Source organism: Arctopsyche grandis, chromosome 12, assembly GCF_051622035.1.
Source record: "Arctopsyche grandis isolate Sample6627 chromosome 12, ASM5162203v2, whole genome shotgun sequence".
In the NCBI taxonomy this organism is placed as follows: Eukaryota; Metazoa; Arthropoda; class Insecta; order Trichoptera; family Hydropsychidae; genus Arctopsyche; species Arctopsyche grandis.
The window spans coordinates 505,777-524,449 of NC_135366.1; the positions used below are offsets into that span (position 1 = coordinate 505,777).

At 32.8% G+C, this 18,673-nt stretch overlaps 2 protein-coding genes and 1 non-coding gene across 3 annotated transcripts in view; 2 read left to right on the forward strand and 1 right to left on the reverse strand.

Moving 5' to 3' along the window:
- Positions 1-18,339, forward strand: part of LOC143920146 (basic helix-loop-helix transcription factor scleraxis-like) — a 32,735-nt gene extending 14,396 nt beyond the window's left edge. Inside the window, exons 2-6 of the mRNA XM_077442863.1 lie at positions 16,508-16,682; positions 17,641-17,715; positions 17,906-18,036; positions 18,106-18,203; positions 18,280-18,339. Coding sequence (XP_077298989.1) covers positions 16,585-16,682; positions 17,641-17,715; positions 17,906-18,036; positions 18,106-18,203; positions 18,280-18,339 — 462 coding nt within the window. The 5' untranslated portion in view covers positions 16,508-16,584. The remainder of the gene's footprint in view (positions 1-16,507; positions 16,683-17,640; positions 17,716-17,905; positions 18,037-18,105; positions 18,204-18,279) is intronic.
- On the forward strand, positions 75-146 carry TRNAD-GUC (transfer RNA aspartic acid (anticodon GUC)). Its single transcript has one exon. It is a non-coding gene; the product is annotated as a tRNA-Asp (tRNA).
- LOC143919677 (uncharacterized) lies at positions 5,544-13,135 on the reverse strand. Its single transcript, XM_077442109.1, has 3 exons — positions 12,915-13,135; positions 11,427-11,464; positions 5,544-11,355 (listed from the first exon to the last, which is right to left on the reverse strand). The coding sequence occupies exon 3, from the start codon at positions 10,888-10,890 to the stop codon at positions 5,905-5,907; it is 4,986 nt and encodes a 1,661-aa protein (XP_077298235.1). The 5' UTR covers positions 10,891-11,355; positions 11,427-11,464; positions 12,915-13,135; the 3' UTR covers positions 5,544-5,904.
- Positions 18,340-18,673: the final 334 nt, after the last annotated feature.

An 18,673-nucleotide genomic window follows, 5' to 3' on the forward strand; every position in this document is an offset into this window, starting at 1 on the left:
ATTTATTATATTACAATGATTACTCAATCTTTATTTGATGCGTATATTCATATATTTGAATACGAATCTACAAGTCCTCGGTAGTATAGTGGTCAGTATCCCCGCCTGTCACGCGGGAGACCGGGGTTCGATTCCCCGCCGGGGAGGATTTTTTGTTATTTTTTTTTCTCATTATTTAAATATATCTTATAACAATATTTTTACCACAAATATCAATATAAAAAAAATGAATACTGAATACTTGAAGTAACGTTAAATATGATGGTAACAAAGCGAAATATAAATTAAACATTATGCTTTTTTCACACCATACATAATTCAATTACAATTATTAAATATTCCTCTTCTGTTTTAATGATGCGATATATAAAAACTAGCTGCTCATCATACCGTATTCTGTATGTATGTATATTCATATGTAATTAATGTTTCATCGAGCATTTAACAAGTGGCATCTGTTTTATAAATCAACTGTAAATCAATGATTTTCAAATGCTACTGAATATGTACACATGTAAATTATTTACACAGTATATGATGAGTAGTGTTAAACTATGGTTGTGAACCGGAGTCTCCTAGCTTTAGCTAATCGTATCCGGGCTGAAGTCTTGAGTGTTATTTCTCCGGGAGTGTAGTAAATCCCCCACAATATTTACCAATATAAAAATAAATAAAATTGTTTATAAAAATTCATAACTTGTATGCAAAGCATATGAAGAATTAAGATTAAGAGTTCTGTGGTGCATATCTTGTGTATGCAGCGATGGATCCAGGAGTTTTTCAAGGGGGAGGGCTATATTTAAAATAGAAAAACATATAGTATGGTTGCCAAATGAGAATTTAAAAAAGAGGATATTTTCCAAAAAACTTGTTGACTTGAATGGTTCGCTTTCACTTTACCATTACAAAAATCTAATTAACTGAGAACTGTTTTGTTTTACAAAATAGTATGCAGTAAATTATATAGTTTACACTCATAATTTAAAAATAACCAATAAAAATAAATATTCGTTCGATCAAATTTTAATTTTTAGCTTATTCAAACATTACAAAATATTTAATCAAATCAATAAAGATAACATTTTGAGCATATTTGACAAAATAGAAAGAACAAATTCTATTGAAAAGAGACCTGTTGGAAACCTTAATATATTAATGTACAACAATATACCAATATTAAATTACAGAAAACACAAATATCGGAAGGCAAATATCGAAAATCGAAAGATCTTAAGTCGAAAGATAAAAAAAATGGTGCATGGTAAACGGTACATACTCACGTACATACTCACTTAATTTGCGCGAGCAGGATACAACAGGAACAAGAGGAACATGCTTTTCCTCCCGTATTCTGCGCGCGCACATTAATACGGGAGGAAAAGCCTGTTCCTCTTGTTCTTGTTGTATCCTGCTCGCGCAAATTAAGTGAGTATGTACGTGAGTATGTACCGTTTACCATGCACCATTTTTTTTTGATCTTTCGACTTAAGATCTTTCGATTTTCGATCTTTGCCTTCCGATATTTGCGTTTTCTGTAATTTATCATTCTGTCTCGTCACGGATACCGATATTCAGCATGTACCTTAAAATTCAGTCTCGAGTCTATGTTAATTCCCAAATATTTATATTATCAACTATTTCAATTGTTGTATTGAAGAGTATTCAGAGGTAAGTGGAGTCAGGTCGAGGTACAAGAAAACACGCAGGCAGGTTCCAAGTCTTTATTGCTGCTCGTCCGGTGGAGGTCAGGATCCGAATGCCACCGATCAAGAGCGTACCATACTTATATCATACTTATATTATTCCCTTTCCTTTACTCAATTCTTATCTTATAATAAACTTTATCAATACAATTATTTATCAAATACTAATAATCGTATTCTTGACCTAGCTATTAGTAGTTTCCCCTTATATATTTCTCGTGCTGACTCTACGCTAATCCATGAAGATTCTCATCATTTATCCTTTTGCATCTCAATAATTTACAACAAATCTTCACCCTTGAATTATAATTATAATAAAACTTTCCTCTTTAGAAAAGCTGACTATGCTACAATTATTCCAATTTTAAGCGATATCAATTGGAATTCACTTTTGTCCAATTTAAATATTGATTTAGCTTGTAAAAAATTTTACGATACCTTACAAAATATTATTGAATGCCACGTCCCTTTTACTCTTAAATCTAAACGTACCAAATGTCCCCCTTGGTTTACATCGTCTCTTATTAAAATAATAAAAGAAAAAAACAAATTCCAAAAAAAATTTAAAATTTATTCAAATCCCTTAGATTATCAAAGTTTTTCACTATTAAGAGCTCGAATTAAAAAATTTTCTTTAATCTGCTTTAGAAATTATATTTCTCTTATTCAAAATAATATTAAAACTAATCCCAAATCATTTTGGTCATATATAAATTCAAAAAAAAATACCTCCTCTTCATATCCTTCCGTAATGTATTATGGAAATAAGTCGGCTTCACATGGTTCTGAAATCTGTACCATTTTTGCTGACTATTTTGACTCCACTTTCAATAGTGATTCTACCATTAACCTTTCTATCTCTAATACAGATACTTCTTCTTGTAACTTATCTACTTTTCATTTTGACTTATCTACTGTACTCAGTCACATCAACTCTCTCAATGTTAATCTTGGTGCGGGTTGTGATGGTTTGCCTTCTTTTTTCCTTGTTAAATGTGCTGTCCCATTATCTCTTCCCATAACAATCCTTTTCAATCTTTCTATGTCGAACGGTAAATTTCCTGACTATTGGAAATTATCTTACATCACCCCTATTTTTAAAAAAGGTGATAAGAATCTTATTGAGAATTACCGTCCTATATCTAAACTATCTGTCATTAGTAAAATCTTTGAAAAAATTATCTATAATTTCCTTTTCTCCAATTTCAAAAACTACATTATACCTGAACAACATGGTTTTTTTAAGGGGAGATCGGTAGAGACTAACCTGCTTAATTTCACTAGTACTCTCACATCTTATATGGACAAACGAATCCAAATAGACGTCGTTTATACGGATTTCTCTAAAGCTTTTGATAAAATCAATCACAACCTTTTACTCAATAAACTTTGGTCCCTCGGAATCCGAGGAAATTTATTTCGTTGGATCTCTTCGTATATACTAAATCGTCACCAAATCATAATTCTCAATGGTTTTAGATCATCACTTAGACATATTACTTCCGGTGTCCCACAAGGGTCGCATTTAGGTCCCTTATTCTTTTTACTCTATATTAATGATATCTCATACATCTTCAAACATTCCTTTATACTTCTTTACGCTGATGATTTAAAAATTTACAAACCTATATACACCATAGACGATTGTCATAAGATACAAGAAGATCTAGATAGATTCTCTATATATTGTTTAAATAATGATCTTTTTATTAATCTAGAAAAATGCTCTATTTTAAATTTCACTAGAAATAAGACCATTATTACTAATCAATATCAATTAAATCATTCAATCCTTAACACGTCATCTTCTATTAAGGATCTTGGTGTAATACTCAATAATAAACTAGATTTCTCTGAACATATTTCTTTTATTACCAACAAAGCATTTAAATCTCTTGGATTCCTACTCCGCTCAACAAAACCCTTTAATGATCCTTATGTACTAAAATTACTTTATTTTTCCTTTGTAAGGTCTCACCTTGAATTTGCCTCAATTATCTGGTCACCTTTTTATTTATCCCATATTAATTGTATTGAGAAAGTTCAACTTAAATTTATTAAATCCTTACGCTACCTTTTTCCTACCTATACCCAATCTACTGTTTCCGACATTTTAAAAATCCTTTCTTTTAACAATCTTTCTGTCAGGCGACGACATTCTGATGCTATATTCTTCTTTAAGCTCATAAATGGTTTCCTTGATTGTTCTGATTTACTGAATAAGGTTAATTTCAGAATCCCAGTTCGATACTCTAGACGCGTTGCACTCTTTTCACTTGATCCTTTCAATACTAATTCCCAAAAATATTTTTATCTGCAGCGCGTTTATCGTATGTTTAACGGAGAGCTGAATGAGGTTGATCTGTTTGGTATTTCCCTACATCAATTCAGGTCTAACATCAAGAGAATCTTGACCGATTGATTCATTTTTTCTTCTATTCTATTTTTCCAATATTTCCACTATTTTTATACTTTAGTTTAGTTATGTAATGTGCTATTTAATCATATTATAGCTTTCATTATTTTCCTTTTCATTTGTTTATTTTGTATTTACCTTTTTCATTTGTTTTTTATATTTGTAAATTTCAATTTCTTCTTATATCCTATCTTATAACCTTTTCCAAATATTTTAATACTATAGTTTAATTATGCAATGTACTACATATTTTGTCATGCCTTTATTCTTTACTTTTTAATTTGTTTTCCTTATATTTATCTTTTTCATTTTTGTAAAAATCTATTATTGGACTCGGATGTTACATATATTATTTATTTACTTTTTGTTTTTTTTATACCTATCTCTGTACATCCTGTCTGTTGATTTTTCAATTAATAAAATAAATAAATAAAATAAAATAGAGCGCTCAGCGCATACACGTATTATCATTGGTCAAGGAGTCTGGTGCAGCCATTGGCCGCAACGCCCGACTCCACCATTGGTCGGCGTGACCATGACGTCACCGGTCTACGGGGCGTCTCTCTATGTAACGTTACAGTATCATCAATCCTAACATCATTAAATACATTTTTACTATTCAACCAAATCATTTTGTTTTTTTGAATTGTCAAATTTAAATAATTCTTATCACAAACATTCTCATAATATCGATATTGTATTACACCTATGTACATGATAGAATTATATTCTTATTATATGAACTACATATTCTTTTTATTATTACTTCTATTAGTTTCTTATTTATTTTTTAATTATAAAAACATCAATTAATCGAGCACACTGTCTAACAGAATGGTCCAAAGCGACGAGTGTGAAAAAAGTACATGAAAATACAAGTAAAAATACATATGTAAATAGAAGAAAAGAAATAGAGAAAAATAAATAAACATGACATAAAAATTCTTAAAAAATAGAATATATAGAATACATATAATCCTTGTATCAATTCAAAGCAAGAGACCAAAAAAAGCTTGTGAAAACATAATTTAACAGAATGGTGTATATTATTATTTATTTTATATTAAACAGTGTTTGAGGATATTGTTATGTAGAAATAATAATATGGTTAATGAATATATTATGCATATATATATATGTACCTGTTATTATACACTAGTGGTTTTACACGACTTCGCTCGGTATTTGGAATATAAACCGCTTAAACACGGCTAATCTAACAGTAAACATTTTATTAAATTTATTTTATTTAAATTTATTTGAATATCCATTAGTTTTTTATTAAATTTAACGTCACGGATTCTACGAACCAAAACATACATACATATGTACATACAAAGTCTCTTTCGAAATTATATATTAGATTACATGAGCAACTTTTTTTTTCTTTTATTATTTTTTTTTTTATTATTTTTTTTCATACCAGGAAGGCATTACAGGTAAGCCCCAATGCGCCTTCCTGGCCAAATTACAAACAATACAGCATTTTTTATTATATAAGTCGCTAAATTACGAGACACTGACTTAAACTCGACAATTAACGAGACATCTATGAATTGTACATACATTTTTATTGTAATATTTACATTAATCATACTCAAATAGTGGTGACATAGTGGGTAGGAAAGATTTTTTTTTTAGCCAATTTTTAATCGGGAATCGTTTCAACAATGAAATCAGAGAAAATTGGCAAACTCTGATAGGAAACGATCAACCAGGAGTCACAAATCCTGGTCTGACCAGCAGCATTACAGATATACTCAGAAAAATTCTTTTCAATCGAGGTCAGCTCAAGGGATCGAACTCGGCGCCTCTCAGTGTTAAGCAGAAGCTTAACGACCGAGCCACGCTGCTGGCTACATGGTCTTTATTTAGGGCATCGCTTGAAATTTTTAATTTGTGATATGCAACCACTGTCCAATAATGTTCTAAACCATAAAATGACACAAAAACTTTTAAAGCCTCTTCGAAATGCGCTTTGGCAGCTGAGTAGTTTCTTAGACAATGTTCCAAAACTCCCAAATTAAAAATAACCTTTGTCGTCTCTATGTGATCTTCGCCGTAAATGTTCTTTCTTGCCGTAAAAACTTCTTCTAAAAGAGATTTCGCGATAGCGTAGTTCCCTAAATTTGCCTCTGCGCCAGCCAAATTCATTCGAGCTATGACCGTTTCCGCGTTATTGTTGCCGTAAAATTTCTCTACCACCGGAAGAATTTCCACGTAGTGAGATTTTGCGATAGCGTAGTTACCTAAATTTAGCTCTGCGGTAGCCAAATTCATTCGAGCTATGACCGTTACCGCGTGATTGTTGCCGTAAAATTTCTCTACCACCGGAAGAATTTCCACGTAGTGAGATTTCGCGATAGCGTAGTTCCCTAAATTTAGCTCTGCGGTAGCCAAATTCATTCGAGCTATGACCGTTTCCGCGTTATTGTTGCCGTAAAATTTCTCTACCACCGGAAGAATTTCCACGTAGTGAGATTTTGCGATAGCGTAGTTACCTAAATTTAGCTCTGCGGTAGCCAAATTCATTCGAGCTATGACCGTTACCGCGTGATTGTTGCCGTAAAATTTCTCTACCACCGGAAGAATTTCCACGTAGTGAGATTTCGCGATAGCGTAGTTCCCTAAATTTAGCTCTGCGGTAGCCAAATTCATTCGAGCTGTGACTGTTTCCACGTGATCTTCGCCGTAAATGTTCTTTCTCGCCGTAAAAACTTCTTCAAAAAGAGATTTCGCAATAGCGTGGTTCCCTAATTTTGCCTCTGCGGTAGCCAAATTCATTCGAGCTATGACCGTTACCGCGTGATTGTTGCCGTAAAATTTCTCTACTACCGGAAGAATTTCCACGTAGTGAGATTTCGCGATAGCGTAGTTCCCTAAATTTAGCTCTGCGGTAGCCAAATTCATTCGAGCTATGACCGTTACCGCGTGATTGTTGCCGTAAAATTTCTCTACTACCGGAAGAATTTCCACGTAGTGAGATTTCGCGATAGCGTAGTTCCCTAAATTTAGCTCTGCGGTAGCCAAATTCATTCGAGCTATGACCGTTACCGCGTGATTGTTGCCGTAAAATTTCTCTACTACCGGAAGAATTTCCACGTAGTGAGATTTCGCGATAGCGTAGTTCCCTAAATTTAGCTCTGCGGTAGCCAAATTCATTCGAGCTATGACCGTTACCGCGTGATTGTTGCCGTAAAATTTCTCTACCACCGGAAAAAGTTCCACGTAGTGAGATTTCGCGATAGCGTAGTTCCCTAATTTTTCCTCTGCGCTAGCCAACTTCATTCGAGCTGTAACTGTTTCCACGTGATCTTCGGCGTAAATGTTCTTTCTCGCCGTAAAAACTTCTTCGAAAAGAGATTTCGCTATAGCGTAGTTCCCTAAATATACCTCTGCGCTAGCCAAATTCATTCGAGCTATGACCGTTACCGCATGACTGTTGCCGTAAAATTTCTCTACCACCGGAAAAATTTCCACGTAGTGAGATTTCGCGATAGCGTAGTTCCCTAAATATACCTCTGTGTTAGCCAAATTCATCCGAGCTGTGACTGTTTGCACATGATCTTCGCCGTAAATGTTCTTTCTCACCTCAAAAACTACTTTGAGATGAGATTTTGCGATATCATAGTTGCCTAACTCATTTTCGGTGACAGCCAAATTCATCCGTGCTCTGATCGTTGTCGCGTGATTTTTGCCGTAATTTTTTTCTAGCACCGCTAAAACTTCTTCATGATGAAATTTCGCGACAGCGTAGTTCCCTAAATTTTGCTCTACAATAGCCCAACTCATTCGAGCTGTGGTCGTTTGCATGTGATCTTTGCCGTAAAATTTCTCTAGCATCTTCGTAAGTTCTTCGAAAAGAGATTTTGCGATAGCATAATTCCCTAAATCTCGCTCTGCTATGGCCAATTGCATCCGAGCTGCGACCGTTTCCAGGTGATCTTCGCCGTAAACATTCATTCTTACCGCAAAAACTATTTCGCAGTGAGATTTTGCCATAGCGTAGTTCCCTAAATCATGTTCGGCTTTAGCCAAATTCATCCGAGCTGTGGCCGTTGTCACGTGATCTTTGCCGTAAATTTTCTCTAGCACCGCAAAGACATCTTTACTGTGATATTTTGCGATATCGTAGTTCCCCAAATCACCTTCGGCTATAGCCAAATTCATCCGAGCTGTGACCGTTTCCTCGTGATCTTCTCCGTAAATTTTCTTTCTCAACGCAAAAACTTCTTTGTAAAGATATTTTGCGATAGCATAGTTCCCTAAATTTTGCTCTGCGGTTGCCAAATTCATCTGAGCTGTGAGTGTTTCCACGTGATCGTTGCCGAGAATTTTCTTTGTCACCACAAAGACTTTTTTGAAATGAGTTTTCGCGACATTGAAGTTCCCTAAATATAGCTCTGCGCTAGCCAAATTCATCCGAGCTCTGACCGTTTCCAAGTGATCTTCTCCGTAAATTTTCTTTCTCGCTGCAAAAACTTCTTCAAAATTTGATTTTGCGATAGCGCAGTTCCCTAAACTACTTTCGGCTGCAGCAAAATTCATCCGAGCTGTGTCCGTTTCCAAGTAATCTTCTCCGTAAATTTTCTTTCTTGCCGCAAAAACTTCTTCAAAATAAGATTTCGCGATAGCGTAGTTGCCTAAAGTTTGCTCTACACAAGCTAAATTCATCCGAATTGCGACCGTTTCTTCGTGATTTTCACCATATTTAGCCGTCATTATTAATTGCAATCGCTCACAAACATTCTTTGCTTTTTTATTTTCTTGTATTTTGAAATAGTAACCGCCCAAAATCCTCAATAATTGTTCAATATAAAAAGTGTGCTTAACACTAGACCCAGATGCATCAATTTCGTCGACACACGATATGAAAGCCTCTAGATGAAAAGTTAATTTGCGTTTCGTATAAAAGTCAGTCATAGAATTTCCTACTGGATCAACGTGTTTGAAAAATTTTAACGTTTTTTCAATGAAGATTTCTTCTAAATTTTGCTCCTTCATCGTCAGTCTCGTCACTAACTGCACTAAACTATGAATGCTTATAATTCCAGAGTCAATTTTAATTATGGAATACTCTTTGAAGATTTCAAACACTTCTTCCGCATCTTTTCCAAAAAAGTTTTGCAGCCAACACGCTTCAATGTCTTTCGTATTCATAAAAGAAATCACGTTAATAATCTCTATGGCCATTTCACCAATATTTTCACATTTAGAAATCTCATTGAGTATATTTCTGAAATTTTTAAATGTAGTTTTCTCATAAGGACTTACATCTTTTGGTAATTTCATTTCTAATATATCCTCGGCACGTTTATTAAATCCATCAATACACTGGGCAATCGTGAACTGAGTATTTTCTTGGTATATTTTTTTAATATACACGGCTACTTGTTGAATCGCTAACGGGAAAAATTCTAATAGTTTAACTAGTCGTTTTACATGATTTTTCTCCAGTATCTCTTTAATACTGATTTGATTTTCGATCAATATCACTGCGTTTTCTGGAGTCAATACCTTCAGGTCTGTTCTTAAATCTGTATTCCATTTGGAGCTTGAAGATGTAATAATAATAAAAGGCAAATGTTTTGCCAAGTCACTTTCCTTGGGCATGAATGGATTGATCATGTTTTGGTTCAAAGCGCTATCGAATACGAAAAGACACTTCTTTGGATACAATTCTCTATAGACTTCCATAACGACGTTCTCGATGTCTTTCAATGTCCCGTCCGATTTCTCTATTGATATCTTCATCATCTCAGCCAATCTGCGAAAGGAGTTCTCCATGGATTCATGGGAACTTGCGTCGATCCAAAGAATTTTTTTTTCATGCTGGCTGTCATATTTTTGAATATATCCACGGACCAGTTCGGACTTTCCCATTCCTGGAAGTCCACAAATCACGTTCGTTGTTTCTCCCATGCGAATTCTATCGTATAACCTTTCAATTTCTTTGTCTCTGCCTATGAATGAATCCACAGGATTTTGGACGTTAAATTTCACCACCTTCCATTCTAATAGTTGATGACTATTTTCGTATGTCTTGTATTTTACTTCTTTTCCTTTTTTCTTTTTCCTATCAACTTCCTCTCCCGTCCAATTGAACACTTCGAAGTGAAAATATTCCAATATTTCTTCGGCGTACCGGTCAATGTCTTCTTTGTGGAAGTCGTCATCGCCATACTTTCTTTTTTGTTCCTCTAATATTTCTTGTTTAATGATTTCCTTTAATTCAGATTGATCCGGCTGATTTACGGCGAAAACAAACAATCCCAAAAATGCTTCTATCTCTTCCACTTTGATTACGTCATTCATCTTGAAGTCCTCTGATGTTACACCCCACGTGGGATACTCCTCTTTTTCCCCCAATTTTTGATTGAGATATTCTACACTAATATCATCAGTTTTGAATTTGTCATCTTTCCTTCCGTTATTTTTATTTTTACGATCAATTTCTTCCGTCATTTTCTTGTGAAACAACTGAGCTTCCTTCGACGCGACCTTCTTATTCAATATTAAAAAACTGTCGTGGAATTTTCTTTGATCAACGTCAATAATTTCTTGTATCAAAAACTTCCAATAAGGTCTTATGACATTTTCCACCTGTTGTAAACTCTTATTTCCCGTAATCCAATCCTTCAGTGCTTGAGCAAGTCTAGTTAAATTATATTCGTTGGCTTTAGATTTCAAGATTTGTGTTAATTTTCTATTGAATTTATACCGACACGATCCCTCCTTTCTTGCGTCGAGAATACTATCGAGATCGTTCATGCGTTCAAATGAGTGTTTTGGGTTTAGTATTAATGTCAATTGGATCCAACACCATCAATGCGTCGGACATAATCATTTTGGGGCCTACATTACTATCGATATCTAACGGACAATTTGTGTACACAATTAGATCTTCCTGAGTTATTCCCTTAAAGTAGTCATCCCCTACTATATCTTTGTAAGAGAAAAAATACTTCACAACACTGAAATCGCTATCTTCACCCGTCAGCAAACTCATTGAGTTGATCTTCTTCTTCCCAGAAGAAGTATGCTTAGCCTGCAAACAGCGACTGATTTGTTTTTCTCCCACTTCTCGCAAATAGACCAAGTCGTCAAATTTTCTGGCTTCTTCTATCTCGACGCCGATTTTGAATCTGAATTTTTTTAAAACGACCCTCAAAATGAACAACATCGCTATGTAGCCCTCGTAATCGCGCCCTAGTTGACATTGCTTATTTGGTGATTCTGAAAATTACAGTAAAGGCGTGAAAATTCATTCATATTTACAATAAACATAATACTCTTATAATACTAACTTTTATTTGTCGATGGGGTTGATGAAACTGGTTCAGCTCTACAATAATAAACAAATAAAAATAAATTATAAGAATTCTATTGTTTTCTGAATGAAAATTACAATTAAACAATATATATATATATATATATATATATATATATATATATATATATATATATATATATATATATATATATATATATATATATATATATATATATTATAATGTCTAGATCAGTGGCTCTTTGACTATTTTCAGCTCTTTGACAATCCATGAAATGTATAAGAGTGGAAGGTGCCACTTAAGTATGCGGTCTACCTTCAAATATCTACTTTAGTATGCGATCTACCTTTGCGTTTTTACTTTAATACTGTCTCAGCTCTCGCGTGTGTCAGTGAGACTGAATAATACAGACCCTAACAACACAATATTAAATGAATAAAGTCAACCCTAACTTAACCTAACCTAACTTGACCCTTAAATAAATAGGTGCTGCTAAGATATGTTTTTGTTTTGTGAAAATATTGATGAAATAAAACTTAAAAAAAAAGATATCTTAGCAGCCAACATCAATTTATTTAATGGTCAGGTTAGGTTAGGTTAAGTTAGGGTGGCACTATTCATTTAATATTAGGTTGTTAGGGTCGGTATTTTCTTCGCTTCTGACGATATTTTGATAGAAATGCTTCGACAACATTATGGGGTGGCAGGAAAATACAAAAATTATAATAAACAGGTCGTTGCTACGATACAAACTAGTTGTTACTGGCCAGACCTTGATTTGTGACTCCAGATCGATTGTTTTCTATCAGAGTTTGCCAATTTATCTGATTTTCATTTGAACGGTTCCAACAAATTGGCAATCTTACCGATTTCTCGTAATTTTCGAGTTTTCGTCATCTTGAATTTAGCTGATTCATATGAAAATGCTGCAAAATTGTCAATAAATCTCTCGGAAAACTTGGAGCTTTTCAGCATCTCGAAATTTGACGATTTATATTTAAAAAAATGCTCCGAAAATGTAAGTGTATCGAAAATTTATCCATAGATGTATCTCTATGATGCTTTGTTAAAAAAATATTCCAAAAATTGTATATCGATGTTTGTAATTGGCCAGGAAGGCGCATTGGAGTTTACCTGTTAGGCCTTCCTGGTTAATATATGTATGTAAAATAAAAAATAGTATTTAGACCGTATTGTTTTTTCAAATTTAAATAATATCTTAAATCATAATGTCGAATAAAAGACATATTTAGACTTTCTAAAATAAATCCCCCCCCCCCCCCCCCCAAAGTAAAAAAAAAATATAATTTCTGCTTAAAACTCTTAATCTAGTCACTGGGAGTGGTTCAAATTCAGTTATTGAAAAAGATAATACATTATCTTATCGGTTTCATAATACTATCTGTGCTAAATTTTAGTTTGATAAAAATCAGACGAAAAAATCGAAAGCGAAGTAAAAAGAGGCTAGTAGATAAAAATAGTATGAAATACGATTAAACACACCTGATGCGAGTCAATGCATTCGATTCATCATCAGTGTGATGATTTGGTTCAATATTATTATATGTAGATCGTGTTTCCTGCATCCCACTGAATTTAACACAGAAAAAGAAGAAAGTTCAACAGCTCCTGCGAATTTAACACTGGTATCAATGATTGGTAAATCATTCGACGCCCGTATATATAATTTAATTATATCTTATCTTAAAAACTTGCTTTCGATTAAAAATAATTCGGTTGTGGTTTTCGATAAAAAAAATAGCATCACTGTATATATGTATATATATTTTATGAATATATATTATATGAAGAATAAAAAACAAAATTCGATAAAATCGCTATAAATATCATAAACATTTATAATATCAAGAAGATTAAAAATTAGAAATAATTAAAAAAATCAAAATAAAATAATTAAATATTGTTTTAAAAGGAATTAATATTGTCGGCTTACCAATTCTAACCAAAACATTATCAACTTTAAGCTAGTACACAAAGAATACAAATATAAACAACATTTTTGAATTTTCTAAGAGGATAAAATCCCATTTCCGGTTTATCAAATTTATTAATTTATTTTTATTTACATAACATTTTATATTTATATTCATTTACAATGAATCATATATATATGTACATATGTATGCGGTTATAGAAAACATGAATATTTCCTATGTTGAGAGTACACATAGCACATTGTATGATATGATGATTTCAATGATGTGTCTAAAATCTAAAGAAATTTTTCAACTCTTGAAGCTGCGGTGAAAATTCGTAATTACGTAAAATCGTAAATTATAAAATCGCATATACCTATATATCATAGATATGTATGTAGGTAGGTAGGTGGTTTTTACCATTTTTTTTTCAAACATATTAAACAATTAAATATAAACATTAAATTAAATATATTTAAAAGGAATTATATTTGAATCTAAAAAAAAAAATATTCATACATATCGAATCTTCTACCAACAAACCTTACATACATATGTACATACAAAGTCTCCTTTGAAATTATATATTAGATTAGTTAGAATTTATAGATGCTTTGTATAAACTAAATGCATTGCATATGGATGAAATTAAAACGCAATCACCATCCCTTCACACATTCATGATGGCGAGACACACGTGTTTCAGATCACGTTTTATATTCGTATCAGAAACACCCCCTTCGATATTTAACACGGGTTGTTGCCCTTTGACTTTGACGTCGACTGGAGATCTTTATTAAATAAAATAATTATTTTTTAGTCATGAAAGTATTGACACGATTAAATTCTGAAGTGAAACTCGAAGTTTCAATTCATCTGCTGATCGTTTGCGCAGTCATCCCGGTTAAAATCAAAGGGGGAAGGCAGGAAGGGAGGGTAACAACGGTTTGGCAATAGTAATTGAGGCAATTGAGATGGGTTAGAAATAATGAGGTTATTTGTGGCACCCGATGACCGCCAGTGTTGTATGGTACTCGTAGGTATTAACGAACCGCGGCATTCTGGTCTGCTCGTTAATAACGGGCGCCGTTGTTTTTATATCCGACAACACTGTGCGTTTTGTACATCGAGTTATTTGATGACAAATGAATTATAAAACGGCAGAGCCGAATCGCAGGGTGAGACCTATTTGATGGAATTGTCCAAAATTTGAAGTTTCGCATGAGAATTACTAGGTTGAAACTTACGAGCTCAGAAATATCACTTACATTTTTATTTAATTATATGTATAAAACTATTGCATTTAAAATATCTATATTTATTGCGGAGTTACATAAAATGATTTAATTCTTAACACTTTTTTTGATTGTATACTATACTTGCATTTAAAATATCTATATTCATTATGAATCGACCGTTAAATAAGCACGCTGGACTCTTTTCGTGGGTGTAAAAAAGAGGCGATTTTATAGATGTTTGGCGGCTCCTAGCTCCTATAAACAATAACTTATCAAAAAAATAAAAGCACAGATGCATGCAAATGGTGGATATCCATAGCATATTAAAAAATGATTTATCTAGTGCCATAATTGAGGAAGGGAGAAGTCTAATACGTTTGTATGGACAAGGCGCTGGTGTCCAGCCCTCTTAATATGCTACAATCCATTAGATGATATTTCATCAGGCACAAGACTAGTATAAAATAAAAGTCCAAATGAGTCGTCTAGTTCCAAAACATGGTAAAAGCATTTTACTCATTTGTTGGTAAACGCAGTTTTTCTGCCACAACTTTATTTAGTGGATATCGTTTACAAGGTTTTATTTTAATGGAAGATATACGATTTAAAGTTATTTTGCAATTCAGTTTTTTGGAAAATTTTTGAGATTAAATGAAATATTAAGACTTGAAAACGATTTTGCCGGTGTTTGTTCCCGAGTTGTCCTTTCACGGCGATTCCGTTCCTTTGCTCACGATTTCTTTCGGATTGTTTTCTTTTTTGTATCTCCATCTTTGGTTTTTTCAATACTTCGAGACAAATCGTCCATGATAACAGCAATTACGAAGGAAATGCGGAATGACAGTTGCACCCAGGTAACCGGTCGAAATGGCCGCCATCTTGCCATATGCAGTGTTCTGATTGACTGTCGGCAGTTTTGCCGTTAATTCGAATAAACAGAGAGAATTTTTGCCGTTCTTTGGAGCAAAACAAGATTTTAAATATTTTTTTTTAGTCATTTAACTTGGTTTTAGAAAGAATTCAAGTATACAGTATTGTGTGAAAATATTCCTAGAATCGGAATACATTTTTATCTCAGTTTTGACCAAATATGCAGATACCGGGTTTTGGAACTAGACGACTCAAATCAACGTTTTGCTGATTTGGACGAATTTTCAAGGACATATGTATGTGAAAATTCACAACAAGAATATATTATATGTAATATCTTATCTTTTTATGGTAGTAAGATTGGGAAATTTTCAATTAGTGATCACTCAACACTTAAAAATAAAAAAATAATAATTCCAACAAAATGCAACATCAATAGTCAACGTATCTAAATAAATGTGTTTGGATTTATATCCCCATTCAATATTACGCATAGGTAGCTTTGCATGTGAATACATTATTTTTTTGATTTTTAAATGCTTTTTATTATTACTAAATTATGTTCACAATACATCTTATATCTATTTTAATAGCTACTGATATCTACTGATCATTTTTTATTTTACAATTTTAATTTAATTTTGTTAGTAATCATAGTATTATATTATTCTAATGTTAATTAATGTACAGAATAATAGGAAAAAGAGCTCAAAAACCTATTTACAATTCTTAGAATACATTATAATACTATGTTCAATAGTGACAAATTATTTAAAACTTTTTCTCAAATATTTTAATGAAATCCATGTATTCCTGTTTCGTCCCTGATAAAGATTGACGTTTTACTCTGAACGCATCGAGAACTTTATTAGTCACTTACGAACATTTCATCACAAAAGTCGTCCAGATCGGGAGAGCTCATCGACAAATTTAAATCATAATGATAAAATTGACCTAAGTGACCAAAAGTCGAAATGAGTCATCGTCTCACAGTTATCGAATAATATGCATGCGCATACGATGGATTACTATCAAACTTATATGGTTCAAGAGGCGGCTGAAAATAGCTATTACGGTGCTGAGAAGAGACACGACGACATCAACGACTTCAATAGCATATCTTCCGAAATGACGATGGAGTACTTCGAAAGTGGACAACTTCAGCAGGAAGCTCCTGGAAAGCAGAGAAATCAAGCCAACGCCAGAGAGCGAGACAGGACACAAAAGTTTGTACAGATTGTCTTTATTTACCGTCTTCAGAACATAAAGGTGACACTGTAATAGCAAATTTTTGATGATTGAAATCATCGTCATGAATCAAAATTTATAAAAAAAACTAGTACTCAAGTTATTAGCTTCATTTTTAGACACTAATTCATTACATCTATGATTCCTTGAACATTATACACTATTTATGGCTTTTGTAATATTTTTATTTTATTACAACGCCAGGAAATTCTACTAAAATAGTCACTTTTATTCAATAAACGATCGTCAAATTTTACAAGAATTCAAAAGTTACTTAATTATAGCATTGAAGCAGTCAATAACCGATAATTTAACTCATTAACATTACTGATCATATCGAACAAATTTACTGACCAATTCAATACTACAATTAGATATGTACTGCACAAAAATGCTATTGAATATAAAATTTAAAATTAATTTTCACCATTTTGTATTGTAAAATTTTAAGAAGAAAACTTTTTATTAATAAGTCAATCAAGAAAATAGTACGTTATCCATAACTATAATATTATATATATTCATATTTTCGATTATTCATTGAATCAAATCACACTAAGATTGCAATATGAATTCAAAATTTTGAGTTGATGACACTGGATTTTTTGCTAAATGAATCTTTAATGGGACAAAAATTGAAATTCTTTCTCATAGTTCATGTTTTTGGCTACTTTTTGTTTATTTTAATCACTGAAACATAGCATTTTGTGTTTTGTTAGAAAGATGAGATAAATATTTGCTAAATATGTCACCTTTGTATTCCGAGAGTGGGGTACGTACATATATATATATAAATACCTAACTGACGCACATTCATCGGTAAATGTGTCAATTATTCGTCATTTTGATTATCAAAACCAACCATGTCGAAAAACTGTATTAGAAAAACAAGATGAAACGAAAAGTATTTTTTAAAAAATGATTATTTGTCACCAGGGACAACGTGGTGACTTCAAAACAACAAGAATTTGAAAAGCCAGTATTTGACCAACAATACCCCATGACGAATCGGTTTATATATTCAATTTTCATATTCATAAACATTAATCGTGTATAAAAAATCACTTTCAATATGTAATCTCCTTGCCTCCGAACTGCACACATATTATACCTATAATATATGTACATATATATTATAAATTGAAAAAATTACATGTACATAGTACCATTTAATACAAATAAAACAAATTTAATGTCTCAGTGTGAACTCGGCGTTTGCCGCACTCCGTTCTCGCATTCCGACCGAACCCAACGACCGTAAACTGAGCAAAATCGAAATTTTGAGACTCGCCGGAAGTTACATCAGTCATCTGGCCAACCGACTGATCACAGGTAACTTGGACTATTCTCGCTTACAATATTGCTTTTGACAAAATACAGTCGCTATATTATCTATTTAAGGCAATGACGATCAACCGTGCATACAATCGTCGACGGACTCCGATAATGGAACTAGAAATCAAGTGTGCACGTTCTGTTGGTCTTCGATAAAAAAAGAGGTGATCTCACTGTCATTATGACTATATTTTATTCCAAAATTTCACAAGTTTACATTTTTTTGTATGAAACTTTCAGAGAACCCCGTCGATGCAGTGCAAATCGATAAATTTTATAGCTGACGATGTATTCTATTGATCTAACACATTAAAATACTTTATTTCCTTTCATATAATTTATATATATATAATAAACAACATTAAAAGACATTATTGAATCAATTCATTTTATTTTCACATTAATTCTTTACAGTTAAAAAATGGTTCTTATACACATATTCGAATATTTAAAGGTACAATAAATTTGATCGAGACGAATAGTACCCAACTACTGCAATGCATCCATCTTCAGCTCAGTTGAGGAACAAAAATGAACACATTCATGATTATTTACAGACCGGTACTGATCTGTGGATATTAATTTTGTCCGACTCAAGCTCTAGGCAATGGAAATCTTCTCAATGTATACTTGA

What these genes read in the sequence shown, in the direction of transcription:
- LOC143919677 (XM_077442109.1), bottom strand. Translation starts at nt 10,890, where the DNA reads ATGAACGATCTCGATAGTATTCTCGACGCAAGAAAGGAGGGATCGTGT.